Consider the following 19,122-nt stretch of genomic DNA (forward strand, 5'->3'; position numbering starts at 1 on the left):
TCCCGTAGGTATTGCTGATAGTGTCTACAAGAACTTTATGTCATGGCTAGCGTACATTACGGTCCCTTCAACTTATATATCCCGATCGAATCTGCAACCATTGGTATATCGAGACTTGGATATGAATTCGATAACGATGCGATACATCTTTGAGTACTAATAGTGACATGATATGTGCAATTAGGAAAACACATTTCCCTAAAGCACATTTCTTGTTCTGGCCAGAGACTCCTTCACTATTAACTCATCAGACCACATAGGATATCTTTACCCATAGACAAATGGTGAATCCTCAACTACAATTCATTTGCTCTTACGTATTTTGAAACTACACCCAATGTCGCCACCTGATGACCCTCTATGGAATCGGTAAATGAATCAAAGTGCATGCTAATATGTAGAACCCCTACATTGTTCCAGGTCAAAAGAATAATGATGTACAACTATAACCGCGGACTATTCCACTCGATAAGTGAGAACCACTTGGACAGTCCAAGGGATGGTTGTTCATTGTATCATCATATGATCACTAGACTTGTCAAATTGGGTTAGGCCCGTCGGGCCGGCCCGCCCCGCTATAAAAATTGAACGGGTCGGGTTGATAAAATAGTAGCCCGTTTGGAGGCGGGCCAAATGGGTTGAGCCCGTTTGGGTTGCGGGTCAAGACGGGTTGAGCCCAAACGGGGCGGGCTGGCCCGCCAAATTAGGATAAAATTTTATATTTAAGTTTTATATAAAAATTGGAATAAGTTTCATTTTCCTCCATGTCTTAGAACAAATATATTGATAATTTACTCATATAACAAATATATAAAGAAAATAAAAAGAGAGAAATTTACAAATATACATAAAGAAAGCAAAAAGGAAAAAATTCCTGTAAATTTTATTCATGAATCTTAAAATAATTTTTTTATGCCATAACAGTTGTTTGTGAACCCAAGAGCGGTTTTGTTTGGAGTCCGACGAGTTGCAGTGAAATTTTGTGGACTATGTGTATTGTTGAAGATATAATATTTTTTAATTATGTGTATTGTTGAAGACATAATATTTTTTAAAATTTACAACCGTCTCTTTCCTCTACTTTATGTTCTCTTCCATGTCTCGATCTTCATGTTTAGTTTAAACACTTTACTTTTTATTGATTATGTTGTATGTTTTCTTAATTTCTTATTTTAATATTTTTAAGTATTTTATTAAACTATTTGACTGAAATATATTTTTCTTCTATGTTTACTGCGATATTGTTTATCATTTTTTGCTTTAAAAAAATAAGCGGGTCGGCCCGCCTAACCCGTGGCCCAAGATGGGTTGGGCTGGGTTCACCATTTAGAGGCCCGCCCCGCCCCGCCTTATGGCGGGTTGCGGCGGGTTGTGGGCTGGCCCGCCCCGCCAGCCCGTTTTGACATGTCTAATGATCACCCATCTGTATGAATGGACATCTCGATGTCCTTACCAATGAAACATGATTTCTACATCACAAATGCTAGTCTCAAGCTCAATTAAATTTTATCCTTATTTTAGGTGGCTGATTCGACTAGGAACATGTTTAGAATATACAGTATGCTTTTTAATGAGTTTCATGAATTTACGTTGCGAGGCATACCTCATGGTACCTATTACATGTTCAAAGACTTTATCTATGCAGCTTTTATGAGTATACAGATAAAGAAAAATGTCATAATTGGATAAAATCATAAAATATTATGAAAATAAATATTGTTTTACATTAGAGTCAATAAAACTTAAGCAACAAGTTGGCTCGCTGAACACCTACTATAACAATTTTCCATCTGTCATGTAGCCAACTACCCATAGATATTAGACTCATTGTTTCATGATGTTTATCTAATAATGGTCTTGGTAGGGGCTTTGTCAGTGGATCAGTAACGTTATCTGCAGAGGCGACTCTGTTTACCGATATGTCTCCTCCTCCCACACTCTCCCGGATTATGTGGAACTTCATCAGTATATGTTTATATCGCTGATGAGACTTCTGTTCCTTTGCTTGTGCAACAGCTTTAAGGCCCATGGGCCTACCCCTTTTGGATCCTGAAACCACAGCTCTCATGATAGCCCATGGAATCCTATTCACAGAACCCCCCACACCTGGCTGTGGAGTACGTGACTCCTCAGTCTCGAACCAAGAAATTTTGCCCTGGCCATAAGTACTTGGATTAAAGAGAACTTGTACCAATTGTGCTTTCTGTGAGTAGGGTTCCATAGGATATCATGAGGGTTGTGATTATAGGACCCAAAAAAGGTAGGCTGGTGGGCTTTACAATGTCACTGATGTTGTCACAGTAGACTGAGAATTGATCAAATTTTTGAGAAATGGCACCCAAATCTTGAACGAAATTCCTCATCCAAACACATTTCTTTGCTGCAGCTGATGCAGCTATGTATTCGGTCTCAGTGATTGAATCTGTTGTGGTGTCTTGTTTGGAATTCTTCCAAGAGACAATACCACCATTGAGCTTGAATACAAATCCAGATGTTCATTTCGAATAATCTACATCTGAGTGGAAGCTAGAATAAGTATAACCTTTAAATTTTAATTCTACATTCCAATAAACCAAGAACAAGTTCTTAGTTCTTCTTAAGTACTTAAGAATATCCTTCACAGCTTTCCAGTGCAATGGACCGAGATTCGATTGATATCTGCTTGAAAAAGTCAGTGCATATGCAATATCAGGTCGAGTAGATATCATACCATACATTATTCTATCCATAGTATACACATATGGAATGCGGGTCATAGTTTCTATCTCATCATCTGCCTTAGGGCACATACACTTCGATAGATTCACGACACATTGGGTGATATCCTCTCTTGGACTACTCCATAGAGAACCTTCTCAGTATGGTATCGATATTTGTGGATTGGGTGAGTCATAGCATCTTCTTCGATCTATTCCTATATATTTGTATTCCTAATACGTAGGATGCTTCACTCATATCTTTCATGGAAAATTTACCAGCTAACCATACTTTCGTGGGTCAATTTCATCAATTTTCATAAAATATCAATTTTGGCCCATAAATTTCAAAAATTTGAAAAATGCCCCAGGCAATCCAAAAAAGAGTCCCCGTGAGGCAAGACCGCAAGAGAAAATCTTGGGCAGCCTGGCCGAGCCCCTCCCTACTGCCCGAACAATTCGGATAGCGATCTGTATGCTGTCTGAACAATTTAGGCAACCTCCGCGGGCGGGCAGGGCTACGCACAGCCTGCCAGCCCCTTAATATATTTTTTTTATTTTAAAACTTGGGCAGGCTATGCACCGCCTGCCCAAGGCAGCGCGCGGGAAACTTTTCCGGGTAGCCGCACAAATTTTTTTTTGTTTCGAATAATTAATTTCAGTGGTGGTGTTTCTTGGAATTTCAAACGCGATTAGAAATGATAAAATAAACATAATTTAATAAATACGATTGAGAAAAAATGACTCTGATACCATTGTTGAGGTACCGATTTCTCACACCTAAGGCGCAACTGAAGTTTTAAAATTTTTAATTTCGACGCTTGAAACTTTCTTGGGCACCATATGTTATTTAAACATCCATATGGTGTTAAGATTGTATACCTATGCGTAAATTACGCTGGACTCCGAACTAATCCGGTATTAGCGGAGATGGCTGGTAACGTTTAGAAAATTTAAAAGTCCACGTGAACAACATGCTGAAAGTTATCAAATTTCTTATATATTTTAATTAAATTATTTTAATGGATTAAATGCATGATTGTGACATGAATATGTGTTTTTATGACATGGTTCATTAATATCGCATGCTATAGTGCTTTTAGTAGTATTTCATGCTCGAACGAGGAACGAAGACCGGGGACAGTTAAGGAAAAAGTTTTTATTAAATAATTATTTTTAATTATTTAATATATGATGTATATATGTGAGATTTTCGAAAATGAGCTTTTTAAGGGTATTTTTACTCATCGAGTCTTATTTTAAACCGGTATGTGCTTTTTAGCAAAACAGATGATTTTTTAGGGTTCAATTAATATTTTTGAAAACGAATTTAAACGAAATATTTTACGAGAGTATTTTTGGGTTTATTGGGCTTACTTTAATATATATTGGGTCTAAAATCCTACACATCATTATTATTTTAATTTAGGGCCCAATATACACTTTTAAAATAAGTAAACCTTACCCCCCCAAACACTAATCACTGACTCTAATTTTCGGCCGCCCCTCTCAATATTCCAGCAGTTGCTCATGCTCCTCCATACCAAATTGATTCTTTTGTTGTGCATGTCACCTGCAATCACGCACAATATATAATCTTGGTACCCACATTTATTTGGGTCCTAAACTGATTAGTCCTTTAGGAACCCAGACTTGGATCAGTCTAACTGACTTATCTGTTACTATGTTCCAAATTATTTTTCCCGGCTTGTGTGTGTTAGGTGTGTGATGCGTGGATGAAATAGTATGATTGTTAACTTTCTTCAACTTCTTGTTTACCCGATATCTTTGTTGAATTGGCTTACAGTTGTAATACTTGTAATAGTCATCCTTAGAATTTTGATTCTTGTAGCTGAACCTTTTAGGTGACCAGCTTTTTGAATCAGTTGAACTCTTCGAGCTATAACCAATTCCAAACCGTTTAACTTTGCTCATATTTTCAATCGGTTGAACAATATGTTTACTTGGTTCAAAGATTTCATGTGTCACAGTTGATTGTACTTTCTTTTGTGCTCATTCAACTTGGGTATTGTATCAATTACAGAGGTTTCTTCAATGTTATTGAAGCATAAACCAGTTCTATCAGTAACTAACTTTCGCAAACTCTGCATTTCAGTCAATGTGACTGATGACTTATTCCAAGTTTGAATCAAATCAGTTTGTTTTGAAATTATGTTGTTCAACTGATGAATCAAGGATTGGATCTCGATCATGTCAGCCTTTTGCTTTGCAATCTCCCTTTTCAGACTCAACAATTCAACTGACTCATCAGTTTCAATTTTGTTGTCTATGATATCAGTTTTCTTAGCTTTGGTTTTTTCAAATGAGCGAGCAAGTTTATGATACTTATTTATCATGTCATGCAAAGTGTCAATGAGTTCTTCTCGTGTAAAATCAGTAGAGTTGAAGTCAAATACCTGTTCACTTGTAGACTTCAGTTCTGCCTCATTTACCATTAAGCATTTAACTTCTTCTTCATCATCACTAGAGCTGACTGAGCTTTCTGAATCTGACTTTTCACTTTTAGTCTCTGTCCATTTAGATTTTCTCTCTTCAGCTAGCAGTACTTCATGTTTCTTCTTGAATGATCTTTTATCATTCATGTCTCTTCTCTTGTATTCAACTTATTTCTTGCTTTTATCAGTTGAATGTCTGATGTCTTTCTTTGGTTTTGGACAGTCAACAATGAAATGACTTTGCTTTCCACAGTTGAAGCAAGAATTTGGTTCTTCCTTGGAATTGCTCTTCTGATAGTTTCGTTGGTAAGAACCTTGATTTTTCCTTATGAATTTTTCAAAATTCTTCACAAATAATGACATTGCGTCATTACTTAGTTGATCTGCAGTTTTATCAGCTGAACCAGTTGGTTCCAGTTTGTAAGCACTAAGAGAGGTTGTGGCTACTGGTGTAGAAGGTTCTCCTTCTCTTGTTTGTAACTCAAACTCATAGGCTTTTAGATCAGCAAATAAATCGTGTAGTTCGACCTTATTAATGTCCTTTGATTCTCTCATGGCCATGGTCTTAACATCCCACTCTTTGGGAAGACCTCGAACCACCTTCAGCTCGACTTCTTTGTTTGAATACACTTTTTCAAGTGCATTCAGTTCATTTATGATGTCGTTGACTCTCTCATCATATTTGTTCATAGATTCTCCAATCTTCATTTTAATATTGTTGAATTTCTGAACAGCAACTGAGAGTGTTTTCTTTAGTCTATTCATTGCCCTCGCACAACTGAATTAATTTCTCTCAGATTTTTTTTGATGTTTTGTAGAGCTTTATCTTACTGAATGTAACCTTATCCAAGGTTTTGTACAAAATATCTTTAGCCACATTATCCAAATTGGCTTTCTTTTATCTTCAGCTGTCCATTCTTCACATGGTTTCTCGATGCGATGAGGAGCACCATCAGTTATGGAAAATGTTGTATTTGCTTTTAGTATTTTCATTGGTCCGTCAGTTAGGACGTACCACATATCATCATCTTGTGCAGCTAGATGAACCTGCATTCTTATCTTCCAATCATCAAAATCTTCTCTGGAGAACATTGAAATTTTATTGAAGGAAGACATGGTATTCAGATGTAAAGATGGAAATAACCAGGAAAAAATTCAATTGCTCTGATACCACTTGTTATGATCGATTAGGAGTGAAAAAGTGTTTAGAAGGAGGGTTGAATAAACACTTGACAGTTTTCACAACTTCTTCGATTGACGAATCAGTTTAGTGATAAACTGAATTCGCGAATCTTGTTGTCAATGTCAATCAGTTAACTTAATGGAAGTGCGGAAATAACTGAAAGACAGATAGAATATAACTAATAATAAAGAACACAAGATTTCTGGATGTTCGGATATTTCAATTACTCCTACGTCACCCCTTCTATCTCGAAGATAGGATATTCACTAAAAGACTTTGATCTATACAATGAATTGTACAAACCCACTTCAATTTTGAATTAACACTGTCAAGACTGAGTATCAATACAACTTATCAGTACTCAACTGATGTGTAATTTCTTACCACAACTGATTTCTACAAGATTGAATAATACAATAATGAGTGTTTGTTCTTTAAGCTCAAAGCATATCCTGAAAGCTATGAATATGTATAATAAGCGTGATCTTTTGAGAGATTTTAAACTTGAAAGAATATATGCAGAGTTCTGGACTGTATTGCTTGATGACTTCGTAACTCTGTAACACTTGGTTGAAAAACATGTAACTTGGTTACTGTGCTTCAGCTGATCTTCTCGGCTATTTATATGCTTTACTTCTAACTGTAACGATGAATGCATTTTGAATTTTTATATCCGTTGTATAGCCACGTCAACATTCTTCTGACAATCTTACATTGTAGCTTTTCTGAAATGTGGCGTCCCACTACACATTGCAGTATGCTCTTGTACAATTTTCGGTTGATAGCTACGTTCCTTAACTGATGATGTGTCAAGCTGATTTATAAGTTGACATAGCCGATAGGATTAACTGATCACTGTGTAGCTGATTAGTCTTAATTGATCGGTCTTAACTGACCGTTCAGTTGTCTACACAGTTCAGTTAGCTTTGCTTAGTTCAGTTGCCTTTGATTATATACGCATTAATCTTCAGTTCGGACAACTATCAGTTTTACGAATCTTCAGTTCAATTACTTTCAATCTTCTTGATCAGTTGGTCAATATTTTTATGCTCAATTTGTCAAACTCCAAAATTAAGTTTTCAACAAACAGTAAACCTTATTTTTAAACATGTAATCATGCATATCATAATTAATTCATGTCATTAAAACTATTTATTTAGTCATTTTATATTTTTCTTAGATTTGCATGCAGTTGGGTTACGTTATTGTATTTTTGGACCTTACAACCTAGAAAATCCAAGCAGTGCTGGGCAGCGCTAAGGAGTTCGAAAAGTGGCACCCATTACCCTGTTTCGAGAACATGTTCATGTCATTTTGAGTTTTTCTGACACCATTTCTCTAAATGGTGTCCTTTGATGGTTCTCATCATTTTTTTGGACCAAGAGACACCCCATGTGATGAAAGAACATGTCCTTGTAAAAAGAAACATTTAATAGATAAGATCAAACAAAGTTCTATTTTTACTTTTTAGATTCTGATACACTGACAAACATATTGAGAGTCTTCTTCTTCTTTAAAAAAAAGAGAGTTTATACTTTTTTTAATAGAAATTGTGTTTTCTCAGTTGATAAAACAAGAGAAGTTTTTGTATCTTAGGAGAAGATTTTCGATCATCGAGGCACAAGAGCGGGGTAAATTCTTCTTTTAGACATAGTGTTCGACATTAGCATCAACGTATTGCAAATGTTCCTGCCATCTTCGAGATTTCAAGTGCCAACCATTTTACAATATTAAGAATAATTTTTGCGTATTCTGAAATCTCGAGGATGGATTCCTCATCTGCGATAACAACAAACACTCCACTAGTACAAGGAGAAAGATCGGAAAAATGATGCAGACTTCAAGAGATGGCAATAGAAAATGTTGTTTTATCTCTCCATCATATCCGAAGGAGAAGTTGATACTCAAAAGAGGGCTACAATGGATGCATGGAATCCAAGCTATTTCCTACGCAAAAACTACATTATGAATGAACTTGACAACACACTTTACAATTTGTACTGACATGTCAAAAACTATGGGAAATTCTCAAGAAGAAGTACAAAGAAGAAGATGATGACCCTAAATAAGTTCATTGTTGAACGCTTCCTGGACTTCAAAATGATAGACTCAAAGTCTATTGTCAGTCAAGTGCAAGAAATTCAAGTAATATTGCACAATATTCGTACGGAAGGCATGAGTTAGGCGAGTCCTTTCATGGTGTTGCTCTGATTGAGAAAATTACTCCTTTGTGGAATGATTTCCAAAAATACTTGAAGCGCAAAAGAATGTAGATGGGACCCGAAGACTTGATATTAATATTCAAGATCGAAGAAAAAACATCACTACATAAAACAAAAGCAATAAGATGGCCGTCGAAGTTAATATTATGGAATCCAGCAACCAAGGAAAGAAGAGGAAATTTATGGATGGGAAACAACAACAACAACCAAAGAATCAGAAGAAGTTCAAGAGAAACTGTTACAAATGTGGGAAGCCAAACCATATGGTCAAAGATTGCATGTGCCCAATCAAAGGAAAAAACCGAGCAAACATAGTTCATGAAAGTTCGGTATCATTTGATTTTTCTGAATTTGATCTAACTACAATTGTTTTTTAGACAAACCTGGTGGAAAACCCAAATGAATGGTAGGTTAATACAGGTGCTACCCACCACATATACTCTGACAAGGAGATGTTTTCCACATATACTACAATTTATAGGAGAAATCTCTTCATGAAAACCATGCTACATTGGAGATATTAGTACTTGGAAAGGTGGTTCTGAAGTTGATCTCGGGGATGGAGGTGCCCCTTGTTGATATACTTCATATTCTAGATATAAGGAAGAACTTCGTGTTGGGTTCATTGTCAAACATGGTTTTAGGCTTTTTTTTTTACTCTGGTGAAGTTTTATTAACAAGAATGGTATTTTATTGGGAAGGCGTATCTGGATGAGAACTTCTTCAAACCGAATGTAACAACGATTTGCCACGAGATTGTTGGAAATAAAGTAATCAATTCTATTTACTTTCTTGGGCGTTCTGATTTATGGCGTGTTCTTTTAGAACATGTAAATTTTAATACTCTGAAATGTTTAATGAATTTAGATTTGTTGCCTAATATAATATTGATCCATCACATAAATTCAAGATATGTGTTGAAATGAAAATGATCAAAACGCCTTTCCATTCCATTGAAAGATGTGTGACTCCTCTAGAACCGATACACACACATTTTGGTGATTTAAATTTTGTGCAAACTAGATGAGGAAATAAGTCCTAATAATATTTATTGACGATTGTATCAGGTACCACTATGTATATCTTTTAAGAAGTAAAGATAAAGCACTTGAGGCATTCAAAACATACAAAACCGAAGTTGAAAATCAACTTGGTAAACAAATAAAATGAGTTCGCAATTAGAAGAGGAGAGTATGGATCATCATTTGATGAGTTTGGTTCATCCTTAGGCATAATACCGCAAACTATTGCACCATACTCACCTCAATCTAACGAGGTTGTAGAAAGAAAGAAAAGGAACGCTAAAGGAAATGATGAACTCATTACTGATAAGTTTGTGCTTACCCCAAAACTTATGTAGGGGAAGAAATATTATCTGCAAACCACATATTAAACAAGATCCCCCACAAGAAAAATTATAAATCGTCATATGAGCTTTGGAAAATACCCTCTTACAAGTACATGAAAGTGTGGGGGTTCTTGGCCAATTTTGAAATACCAAAGTCAAAACAAATAAGAATTGAACCAAAGATTGTTGAATGCATATTCATTGGATATACACATAATAACAGTTTATATATATTTATTGTTCACAAATATGAAAATATTGAAATGAACGAAGGCATGACAATTCAGTCAAAGAATGTTTTGTTCTTTGAAAACATATTTTCTTGTAAAGAAAAGAAAAAAGAAAGTTCTAGTAAGAAAACATTGGAAATGGCGAATTAAGGTGTTGCACAAGAAGAGAAACCTAGACGAAATAAAAAGTTCTAGTAAGAGAACATTGGACGAGGCTTGAGGATACATGTACTCTACTGTTAGGAGTGGAGAGTTTTGTGAGTAATGTGTCATGGTCTACCATGAGGGATGTGATTGCAGACCCAAAAAAAGTAGTGCTATGGGCCTTACAATAAAAGATGTCTTTATTGTTTGGCCCATGAAACTACTATTTTAGGACTACAATCACATCCCTTGTGCTAGCCTATAGAGCCATACTCATAGAACACCCTACTCTTTACAGCGGAGTACATGTCTCCCCAAGTCTCGAAGACAAGACATCGTCCAGTCACAATTACTTTCTTTAATCAAAGTACTTGTGCCTGGACGATATCTTGGCTTCGAGACTTGGGGAGCCATACACTCCACTTCCAGAAGTTAGGAGTTATGTGAGTAAGGTTTCGTTGGCTACCATGAAGAGGTGATTGCAGGCCTAAAAGGAGTAGTATCATGGGGCTTACACAAATCATAGATATGAAACTAGTTCAAAATCCATTAAGCCAATCACAACCAAAATGATTTTTTTTGGGTACAATTATATTTATACGCTTTATTATTTAAAAACAATTAAAATAAATTAAGAATCTAATTATTATTTAATAAAACGATTTTTTTAAAAAATAATTTAAATTAAGAACACGTTTTAATGCATAAAATGGGTTAATATCAATTATGTTCAGTAACTGTGGTTTATTAAGAATTTTAAATCATTTAGTTATCATTTTCTAAATAAAAAATATCATTTGAGTTATAAGCAATGAAGTTATTTATTTTATTTTTGAAGTTATAATAATTCAAATGAATATTAAACATTTCACTAAAATTTTGTATTAATATGAATCAATCAAACTTTAAAAATATGGAAGACTGTATGATTAGATATATTTAATATCAATAAATTTGATTTTAGCTCAAAATGATAAAATCATGAGTAATAAATGAACATAAAGTATAATCACCCCTCTGCAATAAAATGGCAGCATCTACCAAAGCCTTGTAGGATTACAACAAAATCTTGAAAGTGGCATTGATTTCAGTTGAAAGCATTTATTATTGTTATTTTAATTGTCTTTCGCAGGGATTCATTGAGTAATAAAATCGGACATTCTTCTCAGTTTTGCTTGTTCAAATTTGAGCTATTCGCACTGTTTCCGCAAAGATTGCCATGCCGCAACCCGAAAATCCAAGTCAGATCCGTCCCGACCCGGTACTGGGATCCGGGGCCTTCGCCGACGTCGATGGAGGCGACTCCCCGGGAGACCAGCATCATCAACAGGAGGGTGGCTTTGAATCGATGCCCATCATAGACGCGGTACCGATTTCGATGGTGGCTCCGGGGGATTTTTTGGCGGAGCCGACCCCCAAGGTGTCGAAGAGGCGAAATATGGAGGAAATGGCTAAGAAGCCCGAGTGGTTGCCCGAGGACTGGAGAATTGACTTGAGAGTTCGCACCTCGGGCGCCTCTACTGGACTTATTGACAGAGTATGGTTTCTTTTGCTTCCTATGTTTGTTGCTTTATACTTCCATTAATGTTTTTTTATTTTCTACAAATTTTGGTTTCTGTCACTGCTATATTTATGTTTGTTGCGTGATACTTCCATTTTGATTTGTTTGTAATTTTGTACATTGTTTTTCATTTCTATAAATGTATGTTTCTTTTACTGCTATATTGTGGGCTCTGATCCAGAATGTGATCAGACAGACTATGGCTATATTGAACTGATGGGAAACATGTAAGTTTCTGGAATGCCCACAAATTTGCCAAGTTTAAATTATAAGCTTGTTCGATCTTGAGATTTGTGTGTTACCAAGTTTGTTCAAGTTCAGGCTATAGTCGGTTTAAACAAGAATTCGTTGACTTGAACATAGGCATGCTTAAGCGTTCTCCGGTTCCGGTGACAGAGGTCCGCACCGTCTGAAAACCGGTTCTGGTTCGTAGGTAAAACTTTGGAACCAATTCGAACTAGAACTCCAATTCGGTATCATCGGACAGGTTTCGTGCCCACATTTATGAAACTGTGTGGCTTAGGCGCTGAAGCGCCGATGACGGGCGCAGAGGCACCTCTCCTCTTGATGCATGGACACTTAGGTGCGCAAAGGTAGGCACTTAGGCACCTATTCTTCGAATTTAATATTCTCATGACGACGAAAACTTGATGCATAGGCGCAGATGCTTTGAATTTAAGGTTTTTTTTAGATTTTTCGAATATTAAAGAATACTATATTAAAAATTGCAAACAAAATCAAAAAATAAATATTCATTTACTGATATTTCAACTTAGAAATAACATTTCAACTTTTAGCTAAACAAAATTACATCTCAATTTTCATCATTATTAATTAAAACAATTCTAGAATATTCTTCTTCTACTTCATAGTATGGACTCGCAAATTCATTGACGTCGTATTCTTTTTTCAGCGTTAAATCAATCTTGTAGTAATAGAAGCATAGTAAGCGACTCTGAACAAAGATTACATCTATGATCTCCAATTAATCGGCCGCGCTGCATGTTGAGAAGGCCAACTCAGATGCTATGCTTGCAATTGATAATAAGATTATATTTGTGTTGAATTTTCTTTCCACCATTGTAAAACGTCGAAGGTATCTTTTATTTGAAAATTCTGATTCAAAAATAATTGTAGTTAATTTGATGAGCTTGTGGACACTATTTTTCTTTTATATTTCTGGCGTCCTAAAGTTCATAGAAAGTAAATTCCGTTTGATTTCTCAACCGAACTTTCTTTCAACTCTGGCTCTTTCTCCGATCCTTGTTCACTGGAATACAATTGAAACATTTTTTGAAGAGATTGCATCGCTGACGTCATTTGATCGTCAACACTCTTCTTCTTGAATTTACCATAATATTCAAATAATATATCTAATGACCCCATGACAACTTGGGTTTAGTAAAGTTATTAGAGAACACACAGGATTACCTCCCAATATTTTTAAAATTTTTCTTCCATGCTTAATACAAATTGTAACAAAATCTCATAATCTTTATATTCAACAAATTTATAGAATATATTGAAAATAAGAGGAATTAAAAAGAGATATTGGTAGGGCAATAAATGCCATAAAATCTTTCAGTTGCATCATTAAATGTTTCTAATAAAGCATTACATTTAGTAATAAGATCCCAATCATTCTCTTCAGGTCGAACAGAAGATGCAACAATAGAATTATAAAACGAATCTTTATATGATAATATTGTATTAAGCAAATGATAAAGAGAATTTCAACGAGTTTTAACGATAGTAGGAAACATTTTATGTTTAACATCATTACTTTCACATAAATGTTTAAATTATTTATCATACCATTTTTAACATATCAATTTACGAAACCATCTTTAACACGCCTACTATGCTATAAGATTATCTTGGGGCTGGGAAAAATCCAATTCGGCGAATTTGTCTTCTTGGTTCGATAGTCAGATGCAAATGTCGCGAATTTGTGTTGATTATCGCGCACTCAATGCAAAAACTATAAAAGATAAGTGTTCAATTCCCGTCATTGATGAATTACACGGGGCTATATATTTCTCGAAATTAGATCTCCGTGCCAGCTACCACCAAATTATGATGGACCCGGAAAGCATCCCCTAAACGACTTTATGCACTCATCATGGCCGCTTTGAATTTCTAGTCATGCCTTTCGGACTCAAGAACACACCTTCCACTTTTCAAACTCTCATGAGTTCTATTTTAGGGAATATTTGCGCTTTGTATTGGTCTTCATCGACCATATATTAATCTGTAGTGATTCATGGCAAATCCATTTACATCACTTGAAGCTGGTGTTCTCGGTCTTATAAAAACTATATTTGAAGCGTTATAATGCTTCTTGGTTCAGCAAAAATGGCCTATCTCGTCCGCATTATTTCTCATGAAGGGGTCAACGTGGATGAAGACAAGATCACAACCGTCAAATGATGGCCCTTACCCACCACAATTCGAGCTCTTAAAGGGGTTTTTAGGAAAGATACTGGCAGATTTGAAGCAGCATTTATCGGCTCAGAACTGCATGATAAAGGTGTATGATGCTAACCATGGTGACATCAGTTTCAATGTTGGAGAATTTGTTTGGTTGAAATTGCAGCCATGCCGTCAAATTGGTGTGGCAGCTCGACCCAACAAGAAATTTGGAGCTCTTTGCTTTGGGCCATTCCAGATCGTAGCCCAGATTGGACCTACAATGTGTAAATTGGGGCCCCGCGGACTCTTGCACTAATCCAATTTTCCATGTATGATGCTGGAAGAATTACAAAGGAGATCCCCCTACTACCACCATTACCAACAATACAGCAAGAATTTTTCCATCCCATTCCACGAGCAGTGCTGGAGCAGAGATCGGGCAAGGGGCGGATAGAGCTTTTGGTGCATTGGCAAGGGTTATCTCCAGCTCAATCATCTTGGGAAGATGCAGTGACTTTACCAACTGAGTATCCCGAGTTCGTGTTTGAGGACAAAACCGATTCTCCAAAGGAGGGTGATGTCACGAACCCGACAACTCAGAATGAGGTCAAGTCATTGGCCACAACCCATTGGCCAAAGAGGTAGTTATTAGAAAAGATACACACATGGGAAATTCAAGAACTCAGACGCCGAAGTCTAGGATTGTGGTTAATTATCTGTCTTTGAATAAATGATTCGGATATCATGTTTCCTGACAATAAGCTAGGTTATCGTTCTCTATTTTGAATGATTTCTTTCTATAGATTAGCAGATTTGGAATTATTTCTTTAACGTAAATGAGGGACAATCTATTGTATTTACTGGAGGGATAATTGAATAAGCTTCCAGTTTAGAATTCTTACAAAAATATATTGAATATGAGATCTCAAGGTTCTCTCCAATGAGCCTTGATTACATATTCACATAATAGGTCGAAAAGGCCAAAGATCAAATAAGCAAAAAGGAGATCGTGATCTGTTCAACCATCGAACATTTTTTCATACTCAAAATCAATGTCATATTCTTCTTCTTTATCCGATACAAATTGATTGAAAAGTCTATTGAATATTTTTTAAAAAAAATTTTAAATTTAAAAAATTCTATATATTAAATTAGGCGGTCTCCTAGTCAGCGTAGGCGCCCGATTTTTTTAACAGCGCTCAGAGGCATCGCTTTTCTAAAAATCGGTCCCCCGCCGCTGGTCGCCCGACGCCTAGGCGGAGCAAAACACTGCTCGATCCGAAGCTCGAAACTTTTAAATTTTTTGCTCGAGTTCCAATTTGGCTTGAAATGTTTGAATCTATTAGCGAGCTATTCGAACTTTTGCTCGAACATTAAGGTTCGAAAATGAAAGTTTGAAAGCTCGAAATGTATATGTATTTAATATATAATTATATTATATTATATTAATAAAATATTAAAGTTCGTGAGCATCTAGCGAACTATCGAACTAAATAATTTTAGCTCGAGTTCGGCTCCAAAAAAAGTTTGAGCATATTCGAGTTTGACTCAACTTTGATAAGTTCGAATACGAATCAAATATTTATTGAGTTAGCGTTTTGTTTACATCCTAGTTGTGACTCAGAAATTTCCAGACATGATTATTCAATGATAGATGTTGGGTTGTTGACCATGTTCTTGGACTAGCTTATATATTATCATTGATCATAGAAATCTTAAAATTATGTTGATGGTTTTACCCTGGATTGTGCCTGCAAAATTTTTTCTTTTTTTGGGTGGGGAATTTATATTAATATTGATTTCAAGAACTTTTTGCTTTAATTTTCATTTTTTGGATGTTGAGACATTTTTATTTAGGTATTTAAGATAGAAGTTCAAAACCTGCTACTATTAAATAATTAGTATTTATATCTGTCACACATGCAATGATTTTTGCCATGTTGCTTGTAGTTGATATGAAGTTGTATCACACAATTAATCTTGTGATTCTTGCTCTAATCAATACAGATAGGATTCACCGTTAATTAACTGACCTGGAATATCGAAATCCTTGCACGCTAGGACCTCACAATACCTGCAGTCCCCCAGTGGCTTGAATAAATCATTTTTTAGTAACTGCAAGAACTTTATTTCTTGGATCTTCTTGTCAGCCTCTTCTCCTTCACTTCCCCTAATCATGGTGTTTGGCCATCTAGTTCCATATGAGAATCTGAACCATCTTTAAATCATGTCACTTTTGCGGAACTCCTTATGCTTGAAGAGGAACAGATATTAATCCTGTTTTGTTTTTGTATTGTTGGTAACTTCAAGTAAAACCCGGAAGAGTCTAGAGATGGAGTTTCAGGAGGCTAGCACACCTCATTGAACTGTCTCAATGAGGGTAAGTTCCACATTTCCGTGGAGCAAACAACAGCTAGATATCTGTTGAAGCAGCCTGCCACAGGATCAAAATCTCCTTTATTCTTTGCTTATCAGATGAGCATTCCACATTGGTTGTCCAATGGTGTCTGGTCCTCCAGGGAAACAGCTGAAGTGCTGATAAAGCAATTTCCCTCAGTTTTTCGTCCACAAAAGATATAAATCTGTTTCATCTTTTTGCAGTTAAAATAAATATTAAATTAAATATTTATAATCTGGTATTTACCCCATATTTTTCATCTATGCACTTAAAGTAGTATTTGTATCAATACTGTTTGCATTTATGTTTCTTCATTTGATAAATTTAAAAAATCAAAAATGATTTTTGTGTGGTAGAACATTTTATCCCTGATGAAGAACATGTGTTCCCCTTCTGCAAAGTTGTTTCCACTTATATTTTGTAAACCAAAAATGTATTACTTCTTGTTGAATGTTTTTTTTTTACATTTTTACTAGATATTTATACTGAAGGTTCAAATCATATGTTAAGTTCTTGAAACAATTGAGGATTTTGGTTTATGTTAGATAAAAGACTTGGATGGTCTTGTTATCCACTGCCTTACGTAAGTTTATTTCGCTGAGTTGGAGTTCTAAGGTTGCTGTAAGTTGTATTCCTGAGCTTGTTACTGAGCAAGTGGGGTGTTTCCTGCGAGGTGTAGACCTACAAGTTTGTTTAGAGCACTATTTTGATTCTAAAGTAGTAAAGTTATGGTGAGGCTCGGTCACATTTATAGATGTTTGAGATCTTTCTTTTTCCTTGATATTTCAGTTTGTAACTTTTTTAGTCAGCTGTTATTATGGTATATCAAACTTGAGGTGTGAGAACCCACATTTTACAACGTAATACTTTATTTGATGATAGAGATCAGCATTGCAATGATTGTGTCTTCTCAAATATTTTGCTGGAAAACCAGTTCTAATATAACAGGGTTTTGTTGACAATTATGTTGAAACATACACAAGACTAAGGTGTTTGTGGCAGTGGCAGATTTTGTTTCATAAGATAGTGCCTGCAAGAAATGTCATAGCGTTAACCATTTTATACTGGGTATACCATATTTCAGTCAATGATTTTTCTCTCTTTTGTTCATGGTGCAATATGACCTGTTCAGTAGTTATGAATGATGGTGTGTGTTGATCCATATCATTGTACTTCTTTAAACTGCTACTTTCTGTAGTTTAAGATAAGTGCTTGTTATGTTGAGGGCCCATTCTGCTCTATATTTCTTATGCATTCTGCTCTATATTTCTTATGCATGTATTCACAATTAGTGTCATTTCATATCAAGTACCTTTTGACATAAAGAGTTAAAATGAATAAAATGTCTTTTCATATTTGTTCAAGGCTGCCTCCTTTCCCCTCTTGAAATTATATCCATGGAGATTATTACAGCGCAATTAGGTTTAAATGTTCTAATCCGTTATTGAGTGCATTTTTTAGTGCTATTAATTGCTAACACTTATTCGTGATTTCTATGATACACTCTCTTTCGTGTTCCAATAATTTTCAGTCTTTCTATATATTTCCACATATGTTTTTTGTAGGCCATCCCTTTTCTTATGCATTTCTAAATGTATACTGTCAACTATATCCTTGGCTATTTGATGCCTAACATTCTTCATTTGCAGTACTTCTTTGATCCATCGGGGCACAAATTTCGTTCTAAACATGAAGTGCTCCACTTTCTGGAAACAGGCAAGAAGCTTCTTAAGAGAAACGCCGATGATGTTGTGAGTGAAGTTTATTTTAATTTCAATTCTGACACCCACTTCACAATTCCGCACTTAAAATTTTCTACAAATTTGTATTTGTACCATACATAAAGAGACTTCTTGTCCCTGCTAAGTTTCGCAGCATGCTTTGTGTAACTCGGTTCATCTTACATCTCTTGCAGCCTTCCAGGAGCAAAAAATCGAAAAAGTCAAGCAGCATGCCGTTAGATATCCTGAAGAACGGTCAAGCACATTCACCTCAGAAGACATGAAATGGTGCTTGAAACATAGCTAAGCTGTATCATTGTTGACTTTAACTGGGTTTTGACACATTATAGATTTTTTCCTGAATCAAGTTCAAATCTCTTCTTTTGGACAGCTTAATTATATAGGATGAATGCTTGTTTGAAATTTGTGGTTGTTACTCTTCAACTTTATATATGTGTGTATACATGTTAGCTTAATCTCAGCATACCATACGGCAAAAGAACAGATCACACCCGGTCACCATTAAGTAGAAGAATAACTGTAAAATGTGAGACAATAGGTCTATTTCATCAGATAAAAGGGTTAAGAGAAGTAGGCAGCAAATAGGGGAAATTGAATTTCGTATTAAAATATAGTTCTAAATGTAAAGTGCAATAATCAACCGTACTATAAATTATGTCCACTTAGTTATCGATTAATACTCTTTGCACGCATATATATTAAATTTCTTTCATGTTAAATAGTTTGTGTA

The 19,122-nt window shown here is 35.5% G+C and overlaps 1 protein-coding gene across 1 annotated transcript; it reads left to right on the forward strand.

Moving 5' to 3' along the window:
- Positions 1–11,296: 11,296 nt before the first annotated feature.
- LOC140985643 (methyl-CpG-binding domain-containing protein 6-like) lies at positions 11,297–18,824 on the forward strand. Its single transcript, XM_073453512.1, has 3 exons — positions 11,297–11,816; positions 18,300–18,401; positions 18,566–18,824. The coding sequence occupies exons 1-3, from the start codon at positions 11,499–11,501 to the stop codon at positions 18,653–18,655; spliced, it is 510 nt and encodes a 169-aa protein (XP_073309613.1). The 5' UTR covers positions 11,297–11,498; the 3' UTR covers positions 18,656–18,824.
- The last annotated feature ends 298 nt before the right edge of the window (positions 18,825–19,122 follow it).

The sequence above is a fragment of the Primulina huaijiensis genome, chromosome 10, assembly GCF_012295235.1.
Source record: "Primulina huaijiensis isolate GDHJ02 chromosome 10, ASM1229523v2, whole genome shotgun sequence".
NCBI classification, from domain to species: domain Eukaryota; kingdom Viridiplantae; phylum Streptophyta; class Magnoliopsida; order Lamiales; family Gesneriaceae; genus Primulina; species Primulina huaijiensis.